This window comes from Neomonachus schauinslandi, chromosome 8 (assembly GCF_002201575.2).
Source record: "Neomonachus schauinslandi chromosome 8, ASM220157v2, whole genome shotgun sequence".
In the NCBI taxonomy this organism is placed as follows: Eukaryota; Metazoa; Chordata; class Mammalia; order Carnivora; family Phocidae; genus Neomonachus; species Neomonachus schauinslandi.
In genome coordinates, this window is record NC_058410.1 from 121,972,708 (window position 1) to 121,995,635 (window position 22,928).

At 40.0% G+C, this 22,928-nt stretch overlaps 1 protein-coding gene across 1 annotated transcript in view; it reads right to left on the reverse strand.

Annotated features, from left to right (window-relative positions):
• Nucleotides 1-14,476, reverse strand: part of MYLK4 (myosin light chain kinase family member 4) — a 75,221-nt gene extending 60,745 nt beyond the window's left edge. Inside the window, exon 1 of the mRNA XM_021697080.1 lies at nucleotides 14,228-14,476. Coding sequence (XP_021552755.1) covers nucleotides 14,228-14,386 — 159 coding nt within the window. The 5' untranslated portion in view covers nucleotides 14,387-14,476. The remainder of the gene's footprint in view (nucleotides 1-14,227) is intronic.
• Between the last annotated feature and the right edge of the window lie 8,452 nt (nucleotides 14,477-22,928).

The window sequence follows — 22,928 nt, forward strand, 5'->3', positions numbered from 1 at the left end:
AAGTGGTCACAGGACTAATTTCACTATAAGTGGTAGGGGTGACGAGTACTCAGGCCAGATAGTTCAAAGTTTCATATATTTTTATAGTCTAACCAACCCGCAGCAATGACACAACATCACCTTCTTAGTTGCCAATTGGCATCTGCTGATATGAATAAGTTTAGGGATAGAAGAAGGGACGTGAGCTGGCTATCAATCAAATGGTTTCCCCCGAACATTGCTCACCACATTTCTCATAAGAATCCCCTGAAAGGTGATTAGAAACACAGATTCCCAAGCTCCACTCATGGAGATTCTGCTTCAGTGTCTTTCGAGTGGCTGGGGATCTGTACAGTCCCCAAGCCCCCTAGGTGATCCTCAAGAGACTTTGAGACATGCTGTCTTCGAACAGCGTTTCTCTTCCCAGATAAACAAATTCTCAGAGAGTTACATAACGTAGTCAAGGTCACTTATCTAATGTGAGTGGCGAAGGCCAGATGGACCCACAGACTCCGGATACCAATGATCTTTCCACTTGACCCTGAGAGCTTCTGAACCAAAAGCCATCCTAGAACCGGCGCCAGGGGAAGGTGATGGGTCCAGCTCCTCCACGCTACAAGTGCTCATGCTTACGTGCCAGGAAGCACCTGTGGAAGAAGTAACTCCGGGACCAGGTAGAATCTCAGGGATTAGTCCTTTACTCAGCACATACGTGGCTTTCAATTAAACCGCCTGTTGCTTTGCCGGCAAGAGCCGACCAAGGGATTTCCATGACGCAGAGCCTCATCAGAGGGCTACAAACTCTCAAATGGGCAAGGAACTTGATATCCACACCCGTCTCTGAGAGTGTGACCTTCGCGGGGAAAGCAGGCCATTCCTGGCACTTCACAAGTTCTCTCACCCAGCTAATCTCACTGGCCGGGATGCAAGCTTCGTATTTTGTCTGCCTGGGAAATCTAATGGAAAGAACTATTATTAGACATATTTATTTTATCAAGGAAAATATTCTCATAAAATGTTCAAGAAAGGATATTGCCTGGTTCCCAAGAACAGCCAGAGAGACCCTTTGGAGGATATACACGTATACATTTACGTTTTGAATATATAGGTGTGTGTATACATGTAATATACATATATATTACTTGGGTAAGCATATATTCTTAAGTGCAGTAGGAAATGTTTATTTTCCTTTCAGCAATTTTTTGCAGTAAACTTTAACCCTTCGCTTTTCAATTGCGGGAGTAACAAATATTCTAGTGCTTCTCAGACTTACATATGCATGTGAATCATCCAGAGACCTTATTAAAATGCATTCCTATTTAGTAGATCTGGGTGGGACCTAAGAGTCTGTATCTCTAACAAGTTCCCAGGAGATGCTGACAAGTCACAGGCCACGCTCTGAACAATAAGATTCTGGTTTGTGGCGAATGACCATCTTCATCACACATAAATAGCAACTGTTAAGGATCAGACTATATAAAAGGAACAAAAAAATAAAAACTGCGTTCAAATTAACCTACTCTTTATTGAATAATTAATTCCAAAAGGGGCTTCAGAATCTATGCAATGTCCCTCGGATATAATTGTAAACAATTTTCACTCAATTTTATTAGAGCCATTTCAGAGTACAAGTTGATAGATTTCGACTTGAGAGAAAGAGGAAGCAGACTGCCTTCTTCTTCAGAAGGAGCCAGAAAGCACCCAGAATTATGGGTATTCTCTTACTGCAGACACTCTGATCTGTGGGTAAATGAAGAATGCTGGAGTGGATCAGATCATACTGATCTCTCAAAATTGATTCTGCCAGTCTAGAAATGATTGAAATTTCATTCAAGCACATCCTCTTGGAACTTTTTGGGGAAATGTCCAACACCAATATCATTCCAAGTATTCTGCTATTTGGAATTCTACTCATTGCTTTGTTTAAATATTTGACATAAGTATATTAATAATTATCTTCACTTCAAAGACTTAAAATATGAATTTTTTCCTAAAATGTGTTGGTAATAACTAGAGCACAAATGAAAATGGACATGCCTAACACAGTTGCTAAGAGGGATACAAAGAAATCTAGGGAATGATCCCCACAGGGAAGGAGCCCCAGCTTTTTAGGAGCAGAGACCCAACCTGTGAAACAATTATTACCAGAAAGGGTACCAAAACTACCCACACAAATGGCATATGTTATTTAAATGGTGTTCTTAAAGGATGATGTAGTTAAGGCAAACTTGGTGTGGGGGGAGGAGGCGGGATGTCAGATTAGAATCAACGGTGGTGGGATTTGAATCTGACCTTGAAGGACAGGAAGGATTTCAAAAGGCATAGAAGAGGAGAAAGAATGCGGTAAGGTGTGGTGAAAATAAAGAAGTGGGAACAGATATTAAATTTGGGGGTCACATCTCTGTGTCAGGCACCAAGCCACTTGCTAACAGATTAGCTAATTTAACCCTCCCAATTATTCTGCAAGGTGGGCATTCGGGCCCATTATGATGAACCAGGGACAGAGATTCAGGCTCAATGACTAAGGTCACACAGCTGGTAAGGGGCCCCACGGGGATTTGAATCTGAGGCTATTTGATACCAGAGTTGATAATGGATCCTCTCTAAACCAGCATTCCACAAGGTACATCTTATGGCATCCTGAGACGTGAATATGATTCGGGAAACAGAAGAGTTCAGTGGTCAGATAAATTTTGAAAGCTCTCAGGATAAATTAGAATGCTAATAGTGTTTCAGATATGAGCTAACGTTTATTGAATGCTTCCCATGTGCCTGGTTAAAATGGTTCTGTTGCTGTTTTAACAGGGGACCTCTCAGAGCCTTTAATATTGTAATATGCATTGAGAATGTCCAATGTTATGTGTTGGGGAATAATATTAATAATCCCACATAAGATGATATGATCATGCAAATACACACTATTAAAGTAGAATAATTGGAAATAGACAGGCTTCAATTAGAGGTCATTACCTTCTGGTAGACAAGCTTAAGAGTTAGCTATTATGCCCAGTGACTTTCCATTCTTCCCTGTATCCCCCAGTAACTTCGCTGTAATATACAACTCTGTTAGTAAACTGGGTGTGGCCTCCTGAGCTTGGGACCAGGGATGGTTCTTAGAGAACAGGGTCGGAGAGTCGAGAGGTAGATGATGCAGCATCTCTTTGGTATCCAACAGCTAGGTAAGTCGGGTCTAGTCATTCACCATTTGAAATATCAAGAGATGAAGGTGCTGGACAGGACACCAGTGGAGTCTCCTGCCTCTTTTGTCATATCAGCGATAGTAATTGTTATAATTTGAGAGTTCATAAATCTTTAACTGTATCTGTGTCAGGCTTGAACGACCCACACATTGCCTTGACTCCTGTGACATATTCAGTAACATGTGTCCAATAAAATAAATAGGCTCTGCCTTCTCTCATGTTCTATCAAGCCCAAGTTACTAAATCCTTCTCTATTTAAATACAGTTGACCCTTGAACAATGTGGGGTTGGGGCTGCTGATGCCCTGCACAGTTGGAAATCCACATATAACTTTTGACTCCCCAAAACTTAACTACCAACAGCTTACTGTTGACCAGAAGCCTTACAATCATGTAAACAGCCAATTAACATATATTTTGTATGTGATGTATTGCATTGTTACAATAAAGTAAGCCAATTTAGCCTATCATTTTCCAGCCTTATTATATGTTTCAGAGAATTATTAGTTCCAATATATTCTCGCCTAGCTTCTGCTGTGTCCATGGACCAACACTTGCTGATGGCTGACTTCAGCCACAGGACACCCGTCCTACAATCAGAAGGCTTAGCCTGAAGTGGTGGGACTTCACTGCCCAGCCGCGGTAACTTTTGCAACTTCTCCCCACTAGAGGTCACTGTTACATCGCTGTTCCAGAGAAGAGCCTCGCCGTCAAGTAAAAGAAACCTGACTGCTTTCAATCTAGCCACTCTGGCTGTGTTTGCATAGAGAAATAGAACAAACAAGCAGAGCAGTCATCAGATGGAAACTATATTTTAGATAATGTGCAGATAATACAAACTGTCCTTAGAAAATCCATCAGAGACGATTTGTTTTCAAATACTTCACGTTTAACTTAAAAAATAATAATAAATTCCAGTTAAATTTTCTTCAAATAAATGTAGTTTTCCTTTTCATGTTATGGGGCAAGCTAACCCATTCAAGAGATATCATGGTATATAGCTGTATAACTCTGGGCAAGTACCAGATGTCATTAAGCCTCACTTATCTATAAAATGGAGGTAATAATTATATAAATTCACCGGACATTGAAGATTAACTGAGATGCTGTATGAAAAGTTCTTAACCCGGTGCCTGGGACACAATAAACAACATAAGTGTTAGCAATCATTAGTATTAGCCATAGAGCCAATCGGGGAAGTGCCTACAAGGTTTAAATGAGTTATTTGTAAATTGCTTAGAACAGGGTCTGGCATACAATGAGGGCCACTTACATGCTTGTTAAATAAAATAAGTACATAAATAAATAGACCCAAGTTAAAGCATAAATTCTAAATAGGCAGATGCAAACACAGCCTTAAGAATGTAGAAACTTACTTATATATCCTATTAATTCAACATGCTTATTCTGGAAGGATGGGAAGAAAGTAGGACCTAACACAGGTCATTGTTCATTTTTAAATTTCTAAATAACTACAGATTGCCAAGTGGTCTAAAGGGAGATCCTAACAGAAAACATTTCTAATACGTGGAGCTCAGACTGAACAGAAAAAAAGCCATTTGCAACCTAAATGAGTATCCTATGTTTACCCTTTAAATACCTGATCTTGTGTCATCAGATTCTGCCTCTTTTTGACACCATCAGTGAGCATCAATACGTGAAACAGCTTGTGTCTTTGGGTTTCAAGTATCTACCCTCCAAACCAGAGTCGTATCCTGCGACGACTATGGGACAGTCCCAGCAGAATCAACAGTGTGTCTTCGTGCAGTAGAAGCTCAGTAATTCCTTACTGAGTAGATTAATATAGAATATGGGCCCAAAGATCTAAATGACTTTGATACAGGCTGATTAACCACATTTACATTCTTGTTTCATCAAGTACATTTTTAAGGAAGACGGTCTCTTTCAAAAACAAAACAGAACAAAAACATCGAGGGTCTGGTGGTGAAATATGCTATGATTACTAGGACACTTTGGTGCCACTGTTTTATTCTGTGCTGAGGAGTTAGCAGTTTGCCCACCATTGCCTGTTCATCATCAGTGCAAATGTCAGTGCAGTGGAAAAGGTCAATAATTTGAATTATTGTGAAAATAGTTTTGAACTTGCAGACCTCTGAAAGGGTCTTAGGGTACCCCAGGGGAGTCCAAGGATTTCACTTTGAGAACTGCAGGCCTAGTGGATGATGTTCCAGTGAAAGACGATGCTGCACAAGGTAGATTCATCATGTGTTCCCCTTGCCTGTTCCATCCCCCTGTTTCTCTTTCTTGGACAATTTGGGAAAACACCAAGGGCTGCTGGGACCTTCCTTAGGGTTTAGGCTGGAACGAATGATGAGCACTTTCTGAGGTCACACTATGATACCATCTAAAGCCCTCTCCAGAGAACTGAAGGGGCATGAGTGACTCAGGGGTGTGCAAAGGCCTCTAGCAGATTCTAGGAGACTTAGAAGCTCCAAATAAAATATTCAGCTCCTGTTAGTTCCTCCTCTCTTATCCTCCAGTGTCCAAGGGAGCTCAAAACCCCTTTCAGAATCTGAAACCATCCTATAGACCAAATATATGCTAGAGGCAAAGATATCAAAGCTAGAAGTGGGCCCCTGGAATGACAGATGCTCTGGAATAGAGCGATAGTGCAATGCTTGTCAGAGGTTGATTATTATGCCCCATCAGAACTCTGCAGTTAACAACTCCATGGGTTATACCTGCATACTGGCACTCCAGAAACAGCAGAGAAAACTCCATATAGAATTGTACGGCTGGGGGCTCCTGGGGAGCTCAGTCAGTTAAGCATCTGACTCTTGATTGCATCTCAGGTCATAATCTCAGGGTCATGAGATCAAGCCTTGCATGGGGCTACCTGCTCAGCGGGGAGTCTGCTTGAGATTCTCTCTCTCTCCTTCTCCCCTTTGCCCCTCCCCCTGCTCTCTCTCTCTCTCTCTCAAATAAATATTTTTTTAAAAAAAGAATTGTATAGCTGGATGTGGGGAAATGCTATTATAAAACATTTCTATTGCACAGAAGGTAGAGTCATTTCTCAAGGACACAAGAAAAAAAATACATTTATGAATTAAAATCTTGTCTCTGTAATTCAATTTTATGCTTACCCCTCACCCCAATTAGTTCAGATAAGCCCCAAGCCATACAAAAAGTTTACAACCTTGTTCACTGCTTACATTTGGAATGACAAAGCTAGAAACTAAAGGTCTAGTAGACAAACGAGACGTTGGGCTCACACACCCCTCATTCTAGCCTGGTCACTGCCTTGCTTTAGAATTTCCTGACACCTGGCCACTGACAGCAGCATTACACCTGCTCTGTCACCACCTGAGCCTTCTAACTGGGCTCCTTGCTGCTCAGATTCTCAGCTCCCGAGTTGAAGCCTTGGGGGAACTGTTCATAGAGGGAGAGCCTGAGGCGCAGGAAAGTTAAGAAGCAAGATGCTCCTGCCTAGAAAGAGGTGGTGCCAAGGCAAAATGCCAGTGGGCCTGGCTGATGGCCAGCCAGCCATCCTTCGAGGCAGGCCTGCAGGACTCGAAAAGCTGCCTTGCTCCGGGCCGGCTGAGCCAACGCCTGCCCGGGATACGTGCTGTGTTGTGTTCCCACGGGCCGTGGCCAACATGGAACCTTCACAGACACCATGCAAAGTGCCCCCCACCCCTTCCGTGAAAAAGCCTGGCTCTAGTAAAACAAAACACGTAAAGAGCAACCCGGAAAACACGGTTGGGAGGGTAATTCTGATTTTAGGTAGGAATGGTCCTCCCATGTAATGAATCTTGGGCAAGTCCAGTTTACCTCTCTTGGACTTTGAGTCCCCCCTTCAAAGAAGGATTTGGATGAGCTGAGCGCCAAGGCTCCTATGTGCCTTGCTCCCTAATCTCTGAGTCACAGCTTCCTTGCTAGAGCCTTTGGTGTCTTTAGTGTCCCATTCATTATGGAAATGCCACACTAACCTGGGCTTATCAGAACCCTTGAGTGGACGAAGACATGAGCCATGGATTATACTGCAGGTTTGTGCCAGTATCCAAATGAGCACATACCATTCCTACCTAATCAATGGACTAACAAATCAGACACTCCTCCTGAAGTCAAAATTGTAAATGAGGCTGAAGTACGTGGAACACCCCTGGGAACCGACAATCAGCTACATGCAACTGAAAGTGCCAGAGGTTAGTCACCCGATGGGACAGCTCTTGACCAGTGGGGATGACCCAGTGCATCACTGCTGCTCCCCACCCAGTCCTCTGGGTGGACAGTTCTGAGGTCATCCTACCCAGCAGTGGTCAGCCTGGCAAGAAAATGACAAATAGAGTTGAAAGTACCAAGTGGCACAGGGCAAAGACCCGGAAATAGCCTCCTTAGTCTAGGGGTCCAGAGACTGACGTGGGATCACCTCATCATTAGGGATTTGGGGTGATTTTATGTTGTACACTAATAAACCATTTTTAAAATGTGTGTGTGTATTACTGTGTCTTTGAAAATCTAGAATAAGCATATCAAAACCATGATTTCACTCTATTGTTGCTTTTGCTAAAAATTTTTAAATAACTTGATATGTGAAAATATTAATTGACAGGGGTTAAAGTAGTATGCAGATACAGCAAAACCCATGAAGGTGGCCTGAAAACCTGAAGTCTGAGAAACACTAACAGCTCAATATGCTTTTCACAACTATAATGTTTTAGGTGAATTTCTTTATCAAGTATGTTAAGCATTTTCTTACCTGAGAACACAGACTTGATTTGCAATATTTATATTTTTACTGTATTGCTTTAACTTTCAGAGAAAATAAGATTTTTTTTTCTCATATTACACCGAATAACATAAAACTCTCATAATTTTAATTATTCTGAGAACCTGAAATGACACAAACAATATGATTCCTCTGTGTGTTTGGTCTAGGACACCCAGAACTTTACATGGGCAAGTATTTGTACCCGATGTATTGGAAAAAATCTTTTGATTGCTTTATGTTCTATCGATATCCCTATATACCTGTATGCCAACACTATGTTTTATGTTCTACGGATACTGAGTACATTAATATCACAAGTAGGATTCTCTGATGCCCTTAGAAAAAACAGTTCCTAAAACTTCTGGGCTTGCAGAAATTTCTAAGACGACAGGTTGTCCATGTTTCTAAATAACCATTAACAATGGGGGGGGGGGAAAGCAATAGGCTATGTTATAAAAATCTGACTTAAGAGACATTTTCTTTACAGTTAAAAAGTTGCAAAAACTTTTTGAAATACATTCCCACAACTTTCCCAATTAGTGCATATATCTTGTTGACTTTGTCATTGGGAAATACTATGAGGGCTACATTCTGGGAACTTGGGTGGATAACTCATTCTTTTCCATATAGAAGATGAAAACCCTCATGGTAGTTCCCATAGGAGGTCTGTTAAGCAGCCAAAAATGAGTAATGCTTGGACAACACTGACCAAGTCTGAAAACACAGACCTAACGGTGGCATTAGGTCAGACCTAAAGAGACTTAGAATGTTTTATGATCTTACTTAAAAAAAAAAAAAGTCTGTTTCTGTCTATCCATCTTTTTCCCATCTCTTTTACCTTGTCCTCAACTAAGATAGATCAGATAATAAACCATTCCAAGGTTTGGCAATTCCTCTGAAAGTGAACGTAATGGTCCCCGAAATACTGATTGTGTCGGGGTCCCGTGGAAAGGCTCAGGGCCATTATGAAAGCCTGACGCCTGGAGCTCTCAGTCCACCAACACCACCAGGATGCGGAGGGGGTGGTTTCTTGTTGGATAAATATTTCTTTATACCTTCTTTGGTATCTGCATACAGGTATAGAGACAAATTTTTTTAACTATAAATCATGCATTCTCCATGAGGGTAGTATCACCCCCCAAGGGGGGTAAAAAAAAAAAGCATTCCTTTTACGTATAAAGCACAAATAATGCCTATAATACGTAAGCAGGTATACAGTATATCTGTGGTGTTAAGATTTCACAGGAGGGGTTTCACCAGGGGGAGAAAAGCCTAAAAGCTCTGCAGGGGAGTAGATGGCAACAAAGCAAAGTGGAGGGACACTGCTACCTATCTCCTTCCTGGGATTCAGGCTGGTTTCTGTCCTCTCTTCCAAACGGTTTTTATACTGTCTTGAAAATAATGTATCTTATGCTAATTGATAAAAGTATTAAATCTGTAGAAAGAGCTGTTTTCCCAGACACGAATACCCTCTCTTGGGAAGTGCTAAAATCCTTAGGATCTGAATTATTTCTCTTCTTTCGGAATTGGACTCTTCTCCAGACTGAATTCCATTCCTGGAATAGCTGCCGTGTCACGTGAAAGGCGTGATCCGGCAACGGTTCCAAAGAAAGAGCATATAGGCTGGGCGAGCTGGCTCCCCCAGGGGAGGCGGCCGCTCTTCGGATGCTGCCTTCGCCATAGACATGATAAGGGGGACATAAGTTTTAGTCTTGTGTCATTCTACTTTCATAATTAAGTCATATACGTAGTAGGGGAATGGAGAGATGTTGACACTATTTTGCTCTCAAAACAAAAATAGCTCGCCGACTTTAACATGCAGCAAGAATGGTTGCTTTGAGGTTCCCCGAAAGTTGGTGCAAGTGCTTGGAATGTTGAAAGGAGCCACATGCCACTATTATTATCCCAACCCCTCCTAAGGCGGTAGTCTCTGGCAAGGATTAAGACGGGGCATGCATTCCGTCTCCTTTGGCAAGCACCACTCCCTGGTTGGAAATAGAACAGTAAATAGAACAGTAAAATGAATCTGTCTTAATTAAAAGTGATGTTACTACCTGCGTGTCCTCCAGGGCAGGAGCCTGTCTGTGACCTCCCCGTGTCATCATGGACTGGAACACACGCCAGAGTAAGGAAGACGAGATAAGGCACACGCTACCTACAATCCAGATGTCTTTTCTTCTAAGTGCTAAGTCCATTCTTGGGGAGCGGCTATGGAAGTCACTTGGCTTATATGCTCCTTCCCTCCCCTGATCTAGCACAAGCACGTTTCCAAGCACATGCTTGTTACATGCCCACTTCTGAGGAGTAGGCGCTGGCCCATGGCAGAGGGTTCTCGCAGGGTCCTGCAATTTGTGTTTCCAGCTACACGATCCACAGATAATCTGCCTCTTTAAAAGGAAAAATAGGACGGCCTGCGTGACAGATCTGAAACAGGTGTAGGGGCAGAGACAGACCCGCTGGTGACAAACGACACCAACTTGAATGCGCTTGTCCCCAGTTCAAGGACGATTAGCACCACAGAAACTGGCATCTGCCTTGCTGGCTGGGCCACCGCCAGGGAGCTTTCTCCTGCCCTTAGGAGCAAAGGAGCAAAGAGATGGGGGCAGGGAAATGCAACTTTAAAAACTGCAAAGCCTCCACCCTCAGCCATGATATTTTGATATCTAAGTAAGTCACTGTGAGCACCACCGGCGGTACAATTTCACAGTGGTTAGTCAGGAAATGCCATCTGCGATTAAGCGCACCAACTGCAATCAAAATAGGGAGATCCACGCTTTGCTCCAACCCACTCTATGCTATTCACATCCTGTCAATAAATATTTTTTGTTTGGTCTTGGAGCATTTGTAGCAGGCACTTAAGCATTCTGCTTCTGTTAGAGCCATCCTTGTTTCTACTCCCACAGCTCTGCCTCACTCCCCTGGTTCGGACCGTGCCTTTCAGATGGAGGACAGGAACCAGGGTTCTACAGGAAGGTGGGGGTGGGGGGCAAAGGACAAGGAGGTGAACATAGATAACTTTGGGCATAAAAAGTAGGTATATGTATCATAAGTGGGAGCAGGCAAAGGGAGGCAGACAGAACCAAATGGAAGAGTAGAACTCTGCTTGTCTGGCCCTTTTGTCTTTTATTAAACAAATAAAGTGCGTGTGCATGTGTGTGTGCGTGTGTGTGTGTTAAACAGTAAATTATATCTAAGAGAAGTATAGCAGGGGGCTATTTATATAGGTAACAGAGAACTAACTGAAGAAGAAAACCTGGATTTGATTCTATAAAAATGATACTAATTATAGTTATGAGAGTCATTTACCATTTATGAGTTAACAGTATATACACAATCGCTAGTGAGCTCATCCCTCGTATGTAGCAGATTAATTTTTTTGTGTTTTACTTTATTTCAACACCACATTATGTAGGCTTAGACCTGGTTTATTATGGTATATCTGCTAAAAGTTTTTAAAATTCTACATTATTTAGGTGATTTTGAACACCCTCTAGAATATAAGACAATGAGAAAAGTCATTAAAAAAACAGAATAAAAAGGGAAGTAGAAAAATAAAGTGAACAAACCACAGGAGAAAAGTAGAATATGTGGCATTTAACAAATTCAACAAAAAATAAAGTAGAGGAAAAGAAAGAAGATAGTTAAAATTAATCTAGTGGGGGAAAAATAAGTGAAATTAGAAAACCTGGTTAAGAGCAGGAAAAGGAAAAGAACAAGAACCTGAGTTTTGCCAGCCTGGACTAGGGAGTAAAGACTCTTCTAGAAAGAAATTGCACTTCATGCCTTCCAAACAAAGCTTCCATATCACTAGAGTATCGGAAATTCAGAGTAAATTATTGCCAATGCACCACAGTGACATTTTCTACTGTGATGAGCAATGCTAATCTTCTCAGAAAGAGAAGGACTATGGGGCGCCTGGGTGGCTCTGTTGGTAAAGCGACTGCCTTCGGCTCAGGTGATGATCTGGAGTCTCAGGATCGAGTCCCCGCATCGGGCTCCCTGCTCGGCAGGGAGTCTGCTTCTCCCTCTGACCCTCCCCCCTCTCATGTGCTCTCTCTCTCTCATTCTCTCTCTCAAATAAAAAAATAAAAATAAAAAAATAAACGGGAAAAAAAAAGAAAGAAAGAGAAGGACTAAAAAGAAAAAGGAGAATAAGTTTTCTCCACTTACGGCAAATTATGGCAAGCATTTTTTAGACGGTCCCTGGAGAATAACGCCTGATATTGTGAAGATTTACTGTGGCCCCAGCAGAAGATGGAGACATGTCAGTCTAGCTCTGTCTGCATACCTGCTGACATCTGAGCTACTGGAATGCCCTTCTCCACCCACCCGCGGCCAAGGCCCGCTGCCTACCCTGGCACCCACTGACTGGGCCAGCCAGGGCCTCCAGTACCGTGACCTTGGCAGCCACACAAAGAAGAAGAGCTCTGTGTCTCCCCTTCATGTTCCATCCATCCTTCAGAGGGCCAGAGAGAGAGAGACAGGGAAATTTATTGCTGACATCTCTGGGCCCTTCGCCATTTACAAAGAAGAAGCTGAATGGGACATAGGGAGCTACCAGTCACTCCTTTCCATCTTCCGCCCAGCATCGACTGCAGGATCAAGGCCAGAAGGCCCAGGTTCCACGCGGGACATCAGACCAAGTGCAAAGGGTGCTCTCTTAGGGTTTCTGAGGAGCAACATTCTCAGTCTTGCCCTCAAAAATATCCAAAAAATATTGAATGTCCAAATCATTTGATTTCTGATATTCTGGTGCAGTTTATCATGAAAACAATTCTTCCTAAAAATGTTTCTGTTCCAGCTTAGCACCATCTCCCTCTTCAAAGATAATTCCTACTTCTAAAAATTATATCACAGAACCCGGAGATAAACAGTCCTGGAAAAATAATCAAATTCATATAACTATTACCAGTAGCTGGTTATTTCAAAGTTATCCAAGAAGACTGTTTTGTCTTCTCTGTCCTAGAGAAGTTAATGAACAGAAAAAGGAATCCTTCTGTTTATTCATTTGCGTCCTAATAGCCCTAACGAGGAAGTCCTTCATATGTGACTTCAATTTCGCCTGTGGAAGTTTCTTTTTGGTGTATACTGAACAAGATATTAACTCATAGGGAAAGTGGAGGTCTCAAGAAACCTAAGTTTCAACACAACTCCTTTCTTTTCTCCAGCACGTTTTATCATTCCATACTCACTGACAGTTACTTAGCAGCCCTGCTTCATTGTCCGGGGCACCGTTAGAAATGCCCTTCCTGTCCGAATAGTGCTCTTCAGAACAGTAGTTGGACAAAGAAGGATATTTCCAATCCTGCCTAGTAAGAATCACCTGCTCTGATCTTTAAAAATACTCATTCCTAGCCTTCAACCAGAATGCAGAATTCACTTCTACAGATCTGTTCATTCCACAGACATTTTGGGGACCTCTTCTGTGCTGGTTACCAGGGGAGTCCAAGTACAAGTCATTCAAGGTCTCGACCTTGAAGAGCACTATCGAGAGAAAGGTGACAGACTTCGAAACAATTGTGTATGCTAGAAGAAAGGCACAAGCAACATGCTGGGAGGCCAACCCTGGGCCAGGAGCTGCACTTCCATGGATCCATGAGTGGGACTGACTAAGTCAAGAGAGAAGAGAAGACTGCTGTTGGATGACAGTTTACCATGGTGAACAAATACTGTGCTAAGTGCTTTATACACATTATCACACTTAAATTCCTCAACAGCCATCGTCCCATTATTCTGATGAGGCAGCATCTTGGCTGAGGTTAGGAACTTGCCAAAGATCAAGTAGCCAGAATCAGGCTCAGGGTTTCATTGTGCACAACTGAGGACCCAGGCGTAACCTTCAGGAAAGGCTTGCTGGTCCCCGTCTCTGACAGTCACTGCCAACAGTTTGTCACCTACACTGTGAGGAACTCAAAGTCTTGAGGAAATTAGAAACTCTTCTGCAGAACGATTGTGCCCCTCATAGTGCTTCTCTGAATTTCACACCCATCCTTGTAAATGCTCAAGAAATGTGTGTTTCCAGAAGTTCCCTCTCATAACGTCTAAGCCACTAACCACAACGAGGAGAAGCCTGCTGGTAGAGATGCACATTCAAAGCCCCTCAATTACTTACCAAACTCGGTTGTATAATCTACAACACGTAATCCTCAGTGAAACACAATGAAAAATATCTTATCCATAAATGTTCCGTAATTCTTCACACAAGCGACAAAAATAGAATTTGACGAGTCTGATAAATGGTTACATTTACTGATTCACGTAAGAACAGATAAAGTAGAACTGATACTTTTTACAAGACTAAATTAGCACATAATTACCTCATTCTTTCCAGATCTTGATTCCTGTTCACTGGAACTTTCTTCCAGAAAACATTTCACTTTCTCAACCTTTTCCATGCACTGGAAGAAGGCCATTTCCTCCAGTTTGTTACTGTTATAACATGTGTTGATTTCTTCCAGCCTCTTCACTTTTAACATCTTGGTGGTGAGTCCGATTAAGTTACTGTCTGGAGTGTGGTTTTCATCTCCCTCTGTCCCTGATTTGTAAATTAAGACGCAATCATGAGCTTTGAGCGTGCCTTCCTCTTGACTGTAAAAAAAAAGGGGCGTGGGGAACAAAGATCTCATCACTTACTCACATATTTGACTTCTGGAGAAAATGACCAGTGAGAATTTTGAAGTCCCTTCTTTTTTTTTTTTTTTTTAAGATTTTATTTATTTATTTGAGACAGAGAGCACATGAGAGGGGGGAGGGTCAGAGGGAGAAGCAGGCTCCCTGCCGAGCAGAGAGCCCGATGCGGGACTCGATCCAGGGACTCCAGGATCATGACCTGAGCGGAAAGCAATCGCTTAACCAACTGAGCCACCCAGGCGCCCTTGAAGTCCTTTCTATTTAAACTGGAAAGAAGACCCAAAACTAGGAAAAGAAATGCTAATGTTAATATCAAGTTTCAAATGCTGGAACTTTGAAAGAAAAAAAGGATTTTTTCCCCCAACTTGTCCTACAAAAGTGAACAGTAAAAGGCAACCTTCAGTTTCCCTGGGTGACTGTATCTCTCAGTGCATAAAATGAGATGTATATCAAGTGGCCAATTTAAATATAGAATATAAAATTTCGTTGGGGTTAATTGGGATTGCAGGTTTTGCTCCTCCCATCCCCAGTAGGAAGGGCTCTTTCCTGTGTGAGGGGGTCTCTCATGCTTCCCCCAGGGGAATTTTGTCCCCATATGGGGAGTAATCTCCACCAGATGGCCCATTTCCAGAGCCCTTCTCTGCCTACACCAGAAATGTTTGGTGTTTATTCTAAAAAAGAAATTTCCTTACAGCGCTGTCACGCAGATAAAATACCCAGATAGCTTTCTTCGATTTGTCATTAACTGCTAGGTATCGAGTGCAAATCCTTGTGCTTTCTTTGAAATACTTTTATTCCAAATTAAGTAATACACATAATACCGCTCTGATACTAGAGATCTACACATAGTTTATGTCCACACGCTTGATGGTATGGGGGCTTGGGGAGAGAGAGATTGATTGGAATTTGCGGCGGGTTCCCACCGCTGACTGCTGAGGCCCCCTGCTGGAGATTTTCTGAAAATTGTTTCCAGCTTTTTTTTTTTTTTCATTTTTTCAAAGTTGCAAGAGTTTGAGAGTAGAAATAAAGCTTACTCTCACACACCAAAAAAAAATTTTTTTTTTATTTGAGAGAGAGAGAGAGAGCATGAGAGGCAGAAGGGTCAGAGGGAGAATCAGACTTCCCCCTGAGCAGGGAGCCTGATGCAGGACTCGATCATGGGATTCCAAGATCATGACCTGAGCCGAAGGCAGTCGCTTAACCAGCTGAGCCACCCAGGTGCCCCTGCTTCCAGCTTTTTCTCAAATTTAAAATCATCTGCAATTATGTCCACAAAACTTCATTTTTCATTCTCTCAACTCAGATAGTAAAATTCATATAAACCTTAAGTTCCAAATTATTAAAAATCCAATGCTCTGCAAAAGTCTTCTTAGCCACACAAAGACCTTACTTCAAACACACTGAAATGTAATACCAACCAGAGTTCTAGAACTATGATACATTATAGATCAATACTAGCATTCTTTCAAATTGCCCTGAAAAAAAAACATTATTAAAAAAAGGAGGCAGATGCATGGCTATTTCTAAGGCAAACTATGACTTATACACAATATGTAGTTGCAGATGGTACTCACGTTGGATCAGGAAGCCACATAAAAATTAACAAATTAAAAAGAAAACAGGTCCAAGATATAATAATTTTGCAAAGAAATAATAAATGTTAAGCTCTACCTGGAGTTTGGTACAACCTGTTATTTAAGGCAACATAGAAAGAAGAGATGTGAGAGGTTATAACAATTATTTAAAATAGAGTAATTACCATGTATAGGAGGACATCCTAGGGTTCGGACCCCTTCAAGTGCAGAGTATAATATCCAGCAGATAAAAGGAAGTTTTACAGAGTTCAAAATGACTACACAATTCTCTGGTAAAGGTCTTTACTCTCAGTCAGAATAAGTCTTCTGAAAAGACAAGTGTCCACTCTGAAAGGAAGTATCCTCTCTCTCAAATGCCACTTTGAGCCCCTGTTTAAACTAATATGGTCCTTGATCTCATGTTGCTCAGCTGTTGCCTTCTTAGTCAGATGGGGAAGACTATTAATTTTAGACACCAGGCTTTTCAAGGCCAATGGCTCCATTTCAGAGGTCAGGTAAGGAGAGGATGTACTGGGAACAGTGGATGAAATATCACCTTCACCTTTTCTTCTCATCAGTGTGGTAATACTCAGAATTACCAAGCAGCATTTGCCTTTGGCGATCAGATGCCCCTGTTATCCACATAACTATTGAATTTTCTTCCTTTCAAAAACCATCGAGAATGAGCCGTAAAAGCAAAAATTGATAAATTGCACTTCACTGAAATTCAAAATTTGCTCTTCAAAAGACAGCATAAGAAAATGAAAAGACAAACTACAGACCTGGAGAAAATACTATGAAATCACATATCTGATAAAGGATTTGTATACTGAATATACAACCAACTCTTACAAATCACCAATATAATAACAACCTAATTTTTAAAAATGAACAACAGATTTGAAAGACATCTCATCAAAGAATATATATAAATGAGTGGCTACAAAGCACAAGAAAAAATGCTCAGAGTCAGTCATTAGGGAGATGCAAATTAAAATCACAATAAAATAACATTTTATACCCACTAGAAGAGCTATGATTAAAAGAACAGACAAGAGTAAATGTTGGCGAGGATGTGGAGTGACTGACTGGAACACTCATCATACATGTTGGTGGAAACGTAAAATGGTACAGTTTTTGGAAAACAGTTTGGCAGTTTCTTAAAAAGTGATTTCCCAAGGGACCTAACAATTTTTTTCTAGATATCTACCCAAGAGAAATGAAAACATGAATACTCAAAGCTTTGCACATGGATGTTCATAGCAGCATTATTCACAATAGCTAAAAATTGGCAACAACACAAAGTTCCATCAATTGCCTTGGTAAAAAGAGATATGTGATACATCCATTCAAATGGAATACTCCCCAGTAACAAAAACGAATGTAGTACTGATCCCTGCTACAACTTGGATAAACAAAAACATTGTGCTAAGTGAAAAAAGCCAGAAATAAAGACCACATACATAATTCTATTTGTTTGAAATGTCCAGAAAAGGCAAATCTACAGACACAAAAAGTAGATTAGTGTTTGCTTGGGGCTCAGAGCAGGAACAGAGATTAAATATAAATAAAATCTTTTTGGGGTGATAGAAATGTTAAAAAAAAACTATTCTGTGGTGATAAGTGTGCAACTCATTAAGTTTCCTAAAACATTACTGGATTGTATACTTAGAATGGGTGAATTTCATATGTAAATTTTACTTCAATAAAGTAATTAAGAAAAAGGGAAATCTAGTAATATGATTAACAAAAAGTAAACTTGTTAAAAGAAAACAAAAGAACAAAGCACTACTGAACATTTATGGCCAGCTTTTCCAGGTGACCAAGGCTGGGATCCAAGGGGACGTAAATTATACCCATACTTGCTGGGTCACCTGGGGCCAAAGAAAAGGGGAAGGGAACAGTGAGTCGGGGAAAAGTCAAAAATCTCACTCTTCTCGTGGTATGAATACTACGTAATGCATGACTTGTAATTAATAGAAAAATTAATGGCAATTTAAAACTAAATTCTATCTCATTTTCTACTCAAGCCAGGATTCTTAGAGCAAGGAGGATAATGACATTACAAAAGTCCAGATGTATTTACATTAAACCCTTAATATTTCCAAGTGACTTTGAGTAAGTAGCTGAATTCTGTGTAATAAAAAATGAACATAAAAACAGGGGAGTTTAAAAAACTAGACAAAAATATAGATGGGACCATTTAAAAATTAATCTCCTTCAGAAATATTAAATAATGTTTTAGTTCATTACTTCTGTAATGGTTTCACAATTTGTTCATCTAGTTATACCCTTTTTTACTTTCTTATAAAATGTAAATGCATGTCATTGAGTAAATATGCTGTGTATTAAACAATACACGTGATATTCAATTGGAACAAAGAACATTGTGTAAATACTATTCATAAATAAATTTCCAAAGCTCATATGACTTTCATATAATTTTTGTTAAATATTTTTCCTTTCCTCTGACTTCTTTCTTTTTGTAAAGATTTTTTATTTATTTTATATATGTAGAGAGAGTGCATGCAAGCAGAGGCAGTTTGGGGGGGTAGAGAGAGAGAGAGAGAATCCCAAGCAGACTCCCCACTGAGAGAGGAACTCACACGGGGCTTGATATAAAGACCTCGAGATCTTGACCTGGGCCAAAACCAAGAGTCCCACTCTCAACCACCTGAGCCACCCAGGCGCCCCTCTTCTGACTTATTTCTTAAAACTTAAAACCTACAGAGAATTTACATGAATAGAACAATGAGTATCCATATACCCTTTACGTAGATTCACCAAATGTTAACGTTTGCTATATTTGCTGTCTCTCTTTTCTGAGAGTAAGTTACAAACTTCATGAAACTTTATCCCTAAATACGTTAAGCATATGTCTCCTGAGAATAAAGACACTTTCTCACCTAACAGGATCCAATCACAAATCACATAGCACATTTAGTTGGCAAGTCTTTTTAGTCTACTTTTATATATTTGGGGAACAATCACCCAGTCTTTTTTTTTTTAACCCTCATGACACTGATGTCATTGGAGACTTCAAACCTATTTTTTCACAAACTATCTCTCATTTTGAATCGCCTCGTTTTTCTTCATATTTGGAACTGGGCAAACCATTGGGTATGAAAACCATGGAAGTGATGTTGTGTCTTTCAGAACATTACAAGAAGCAATGGTGTAGCTTGCAGCATGATCTGTCATGTGAAATTTGGTTATCTGATTAAGTTTTCTCCAATGCAAAGTTACCCTTTTTCTTTTTGGAATTAATAAGCAGCTCTGTGAATTTATGGATATCCCATTCCCCAACAATCTATCACCCTATGATTTTAGTATCTATTCTTGCCTGAATCAATTATTACCACAGCAATTCTTTTTTTTTATAAAGATTTTATTTATTTATTTGAGAGAGAGAGAATGAGAGAGAACACATGAGAGGGGGGAGGGTCAGAGGGAGAAGCAGACTCCCCGCCGAGCAGGGACCCCGACGCGGGACTCGATCCCGGGACTCCAGGATCATGACCTGAGCCAAAGGCAGTCGCTTAACCAACTGAGCCACCCAGGCGCCCTACCACAGCAATTCTTAAGCGGTGATTTTCTAATTCTATCATTTCTTCTACATTTATTAATTGGCATTCATCTGTAAGAGAAGAGCTCTCCATCTCCATCCTGGTCCCCTTTGCTTTTTAGTATCGCCACGAACTGGTGGATTTTTTTAAATGAATATACATTCCCTATATTATTCATTTTTAAGCTCAAATTGTTCCAGGTTTGGTCCATGGGAGCACTTTTGAGCACACTCCTGTGTACTTCTGACATGCCACCATTATTTTTTGAGTACTTCCTTACTTTATGGCATAACAAGATGTTCAAAGCCCATGTTGTACCTTTCCAGCTCTATTTCTAGAATCTGCCATTTCTCAAAGGAGCCCTGGTTCCTTTTAGAGAAGAATGTATTTAGAAATTAAGACAAGGGCAATAGGAGTGTTCTTTGCTACTGGGGGATCATTGCTTCTAGCTCCTTCATGGACAAAGCTAGGAAATATAATTTTTTAAAAATCATGAGTTCATACTTGTATATTTTTAATTCCAACCCAACACCATAGGATTCTTTCTTCCCCTTCCCCCATTCCATATACATATCTCCCTCCCATTAATTATTTAACCATAAAAAATTTTTAAAACACAATAAAATGCTTGCTACAAGGTGAAATCCATGCTACAATGTGACTACCTATTCCAAACAATGGAGAAAAGTCTAAGCGTGTTTATGTCCAATTTTTAAAAATTCCATTCTACAGCATGAATCATCAATTTCTTGGTTTCTGGAATTGGAAGAAGGGTATATTTATGTTTACATTCTTGGGTATGCTTTTCTGCCTTCTAAATTAGAAGTGAATTTCAGGAGTTAGAAGAAGCTTCTGATAGTAACAAGGCATGAAATTACAGAAGTGCAAAGCCCAAGTCACGCTCTTCTGACCAAATGTTGGCCTGCTCTTCCCTTCCCTTCCCAAGAGGGTAAGGTTCAGGAGAGAGATTTTCCATAGGGAAAAATGCTGCAGTAGAGAGGGTATTAGTGGCCTATGAGGAGATGGATGAAAACTTCACCTACTTTTAGGGATGTGTTATTCCCTACTAAAGGTAAAAGTTGTATTTTTAGGTAGAAAGTAAATCTGGCTATTATGTAATGGTTTCTAATAGGTTCTTAGGTTTTATGCTCTATGCTCAAAAGCATTGAATTATTATTATTATATTTTTTTGGTGCAAAAGGACCATAGGAACTGGCAAAATGGCATTATACAGAAAGGACCACAGGAGTTGGTAGAGTTGCCTTATACAGAAACATCCTCAGTGTAAATGAAGTCTGGGTGGGCATAGAGCGATGGACACTCTCATATACTTCTGGTTGGAATGTAAATTGTTCTAATCTTTATGAAAGGCAATTCAGCCATACCCTTTGACCCTCAAGTGCATTCCTAAGAATTTTGCCTCCCCCAAAATAGAGTTGTACACAAAATATTATCTTTGGGGGCGCCTGGGTGGCTCAGTTGGTTAAGCGACTGCCTTCGGCTCAGGTCATGATCCTGGAGTTCCAGGATCCAGTCCCTCATCGGGCTCCCTGCTCGGCAGGGAGTCTGCTTCTCCCTCTGACCCTCCTCCCTCTCATGCTCTCTGTCTCTCATTCTGTCTCTCAAATAAATAAATAAATCTTTAAAAAAAATATTATCTTTGAATTCGTATATGATGACATTATTTATTGTATTTAAAACACTGAAAGAGAACCTAAGTATAAGCTGGTTGAATAGATATGGTACTTTTATAAAAAGAATACTATGCTTCCATTAAGTCCCATGTAGAAGAATGTTTAACAACACAAGAAAAGATGAATGTGGTAGTTAGGAGGAAAGGGACAGATTATAGAATAGTATATGCAATAAGATTCCAATTTTGACTAAAAAAAGATGATTTATAGATATATAGATGAATGGTAATACAGATAGACACACAGTTAGGAAAATGGATAAGGTTGCTACACCAAATATTAGCAATGCTTAACTCTAGAGTGGGGATGGGAATTAATGTTTGTGCTTTTCAAGAATTACCAGTTTTTCTAAAATAAACATGTATTTTCTTCTTAATCTGAAAAAAATGCCATTAAAATAACAAGTGCCTTAATAAAGAGACCAACCTAGTGGGTAAAGCATGGGCTTTGTAAACAGCTTAGGCTTACATTTGAGATTTACTTGTGTGAACTCAGCAAAGTTGCTCCATTTTCCTAAGCCTAAGCTTTTTTCATCTGTTAAATGAAGATAACATTTACCTTACAGGGTCATTCAGATATAAGAAATGAGATAAAAATGGCTGATGCATCAGAGGGACTTAATAAATGTCAGCCTTGATGGTTATCGTTGGTAATATTATTGTTAATATTACCAAATCTCATAAAAAATAAAAGATTCCAGTTGAAAACTTAAAACTTAAATTCTAAGGAGGAAAAATACTTCCAAGTATCTCAATTTTCTTAACTGCAGGGCAAGATCACTTACTGTTACTGTACATCAGGGCCTTACCAGCCTATGGCTGCAAAATGAAGTCATGCTAACTTGAAATATATTTTTCTTTCATTGGAATATACACATTTAGAAAGGACATACAACTGTATGTACAGCTAAGAAATAATTGTAAACTCCCATAAAACCACTATCAAAACTAGAATATTGCTAGTGTCCCAAAATCCCATTCCCTTGTCCTCCCCCTTAAATTAACCACTATTTTGAACTTTTTATAAAAATTTCTTTGATTTTCTTTGTAGTTTTACCACTTATAATGTGCACACTAAATATACTGTTTTATTTTGCTAGTTTTGGATTTGTTTGTAAATGTATTCATACTATTTGCATTATTTTGTATCTTTTTTTCAGTTAAAACTGTCTTTGATTCATCATATTATTGGAGATAGCTGTCTTTGTCATTTTGCATTGTTGTGCAATATTTCATTCTATAAATATTATGAAAGTTATGCATGCACCCATTTTGGCTATTTTCAGCTTGGGACTTGTATGAATATTATTGTGCATGCATGATGTATATTTTCAATGTATATACCAATATAGACTCTCGCCAGCACTGTGAGAATGTTCCTGCTGTTCCATATCTTTAACAATACTTTACTTTTTCCTGATCTAATATACAATAATTTATCATTTTTAACTTATATTGCATTTCTCTGTCTCCTGAAGAATCGAGAACATTTTCATGTATCATTTGGCCTTTGTCTTTTATTAAGAACATATTTCTTTGCTAATTTTTTATTAAG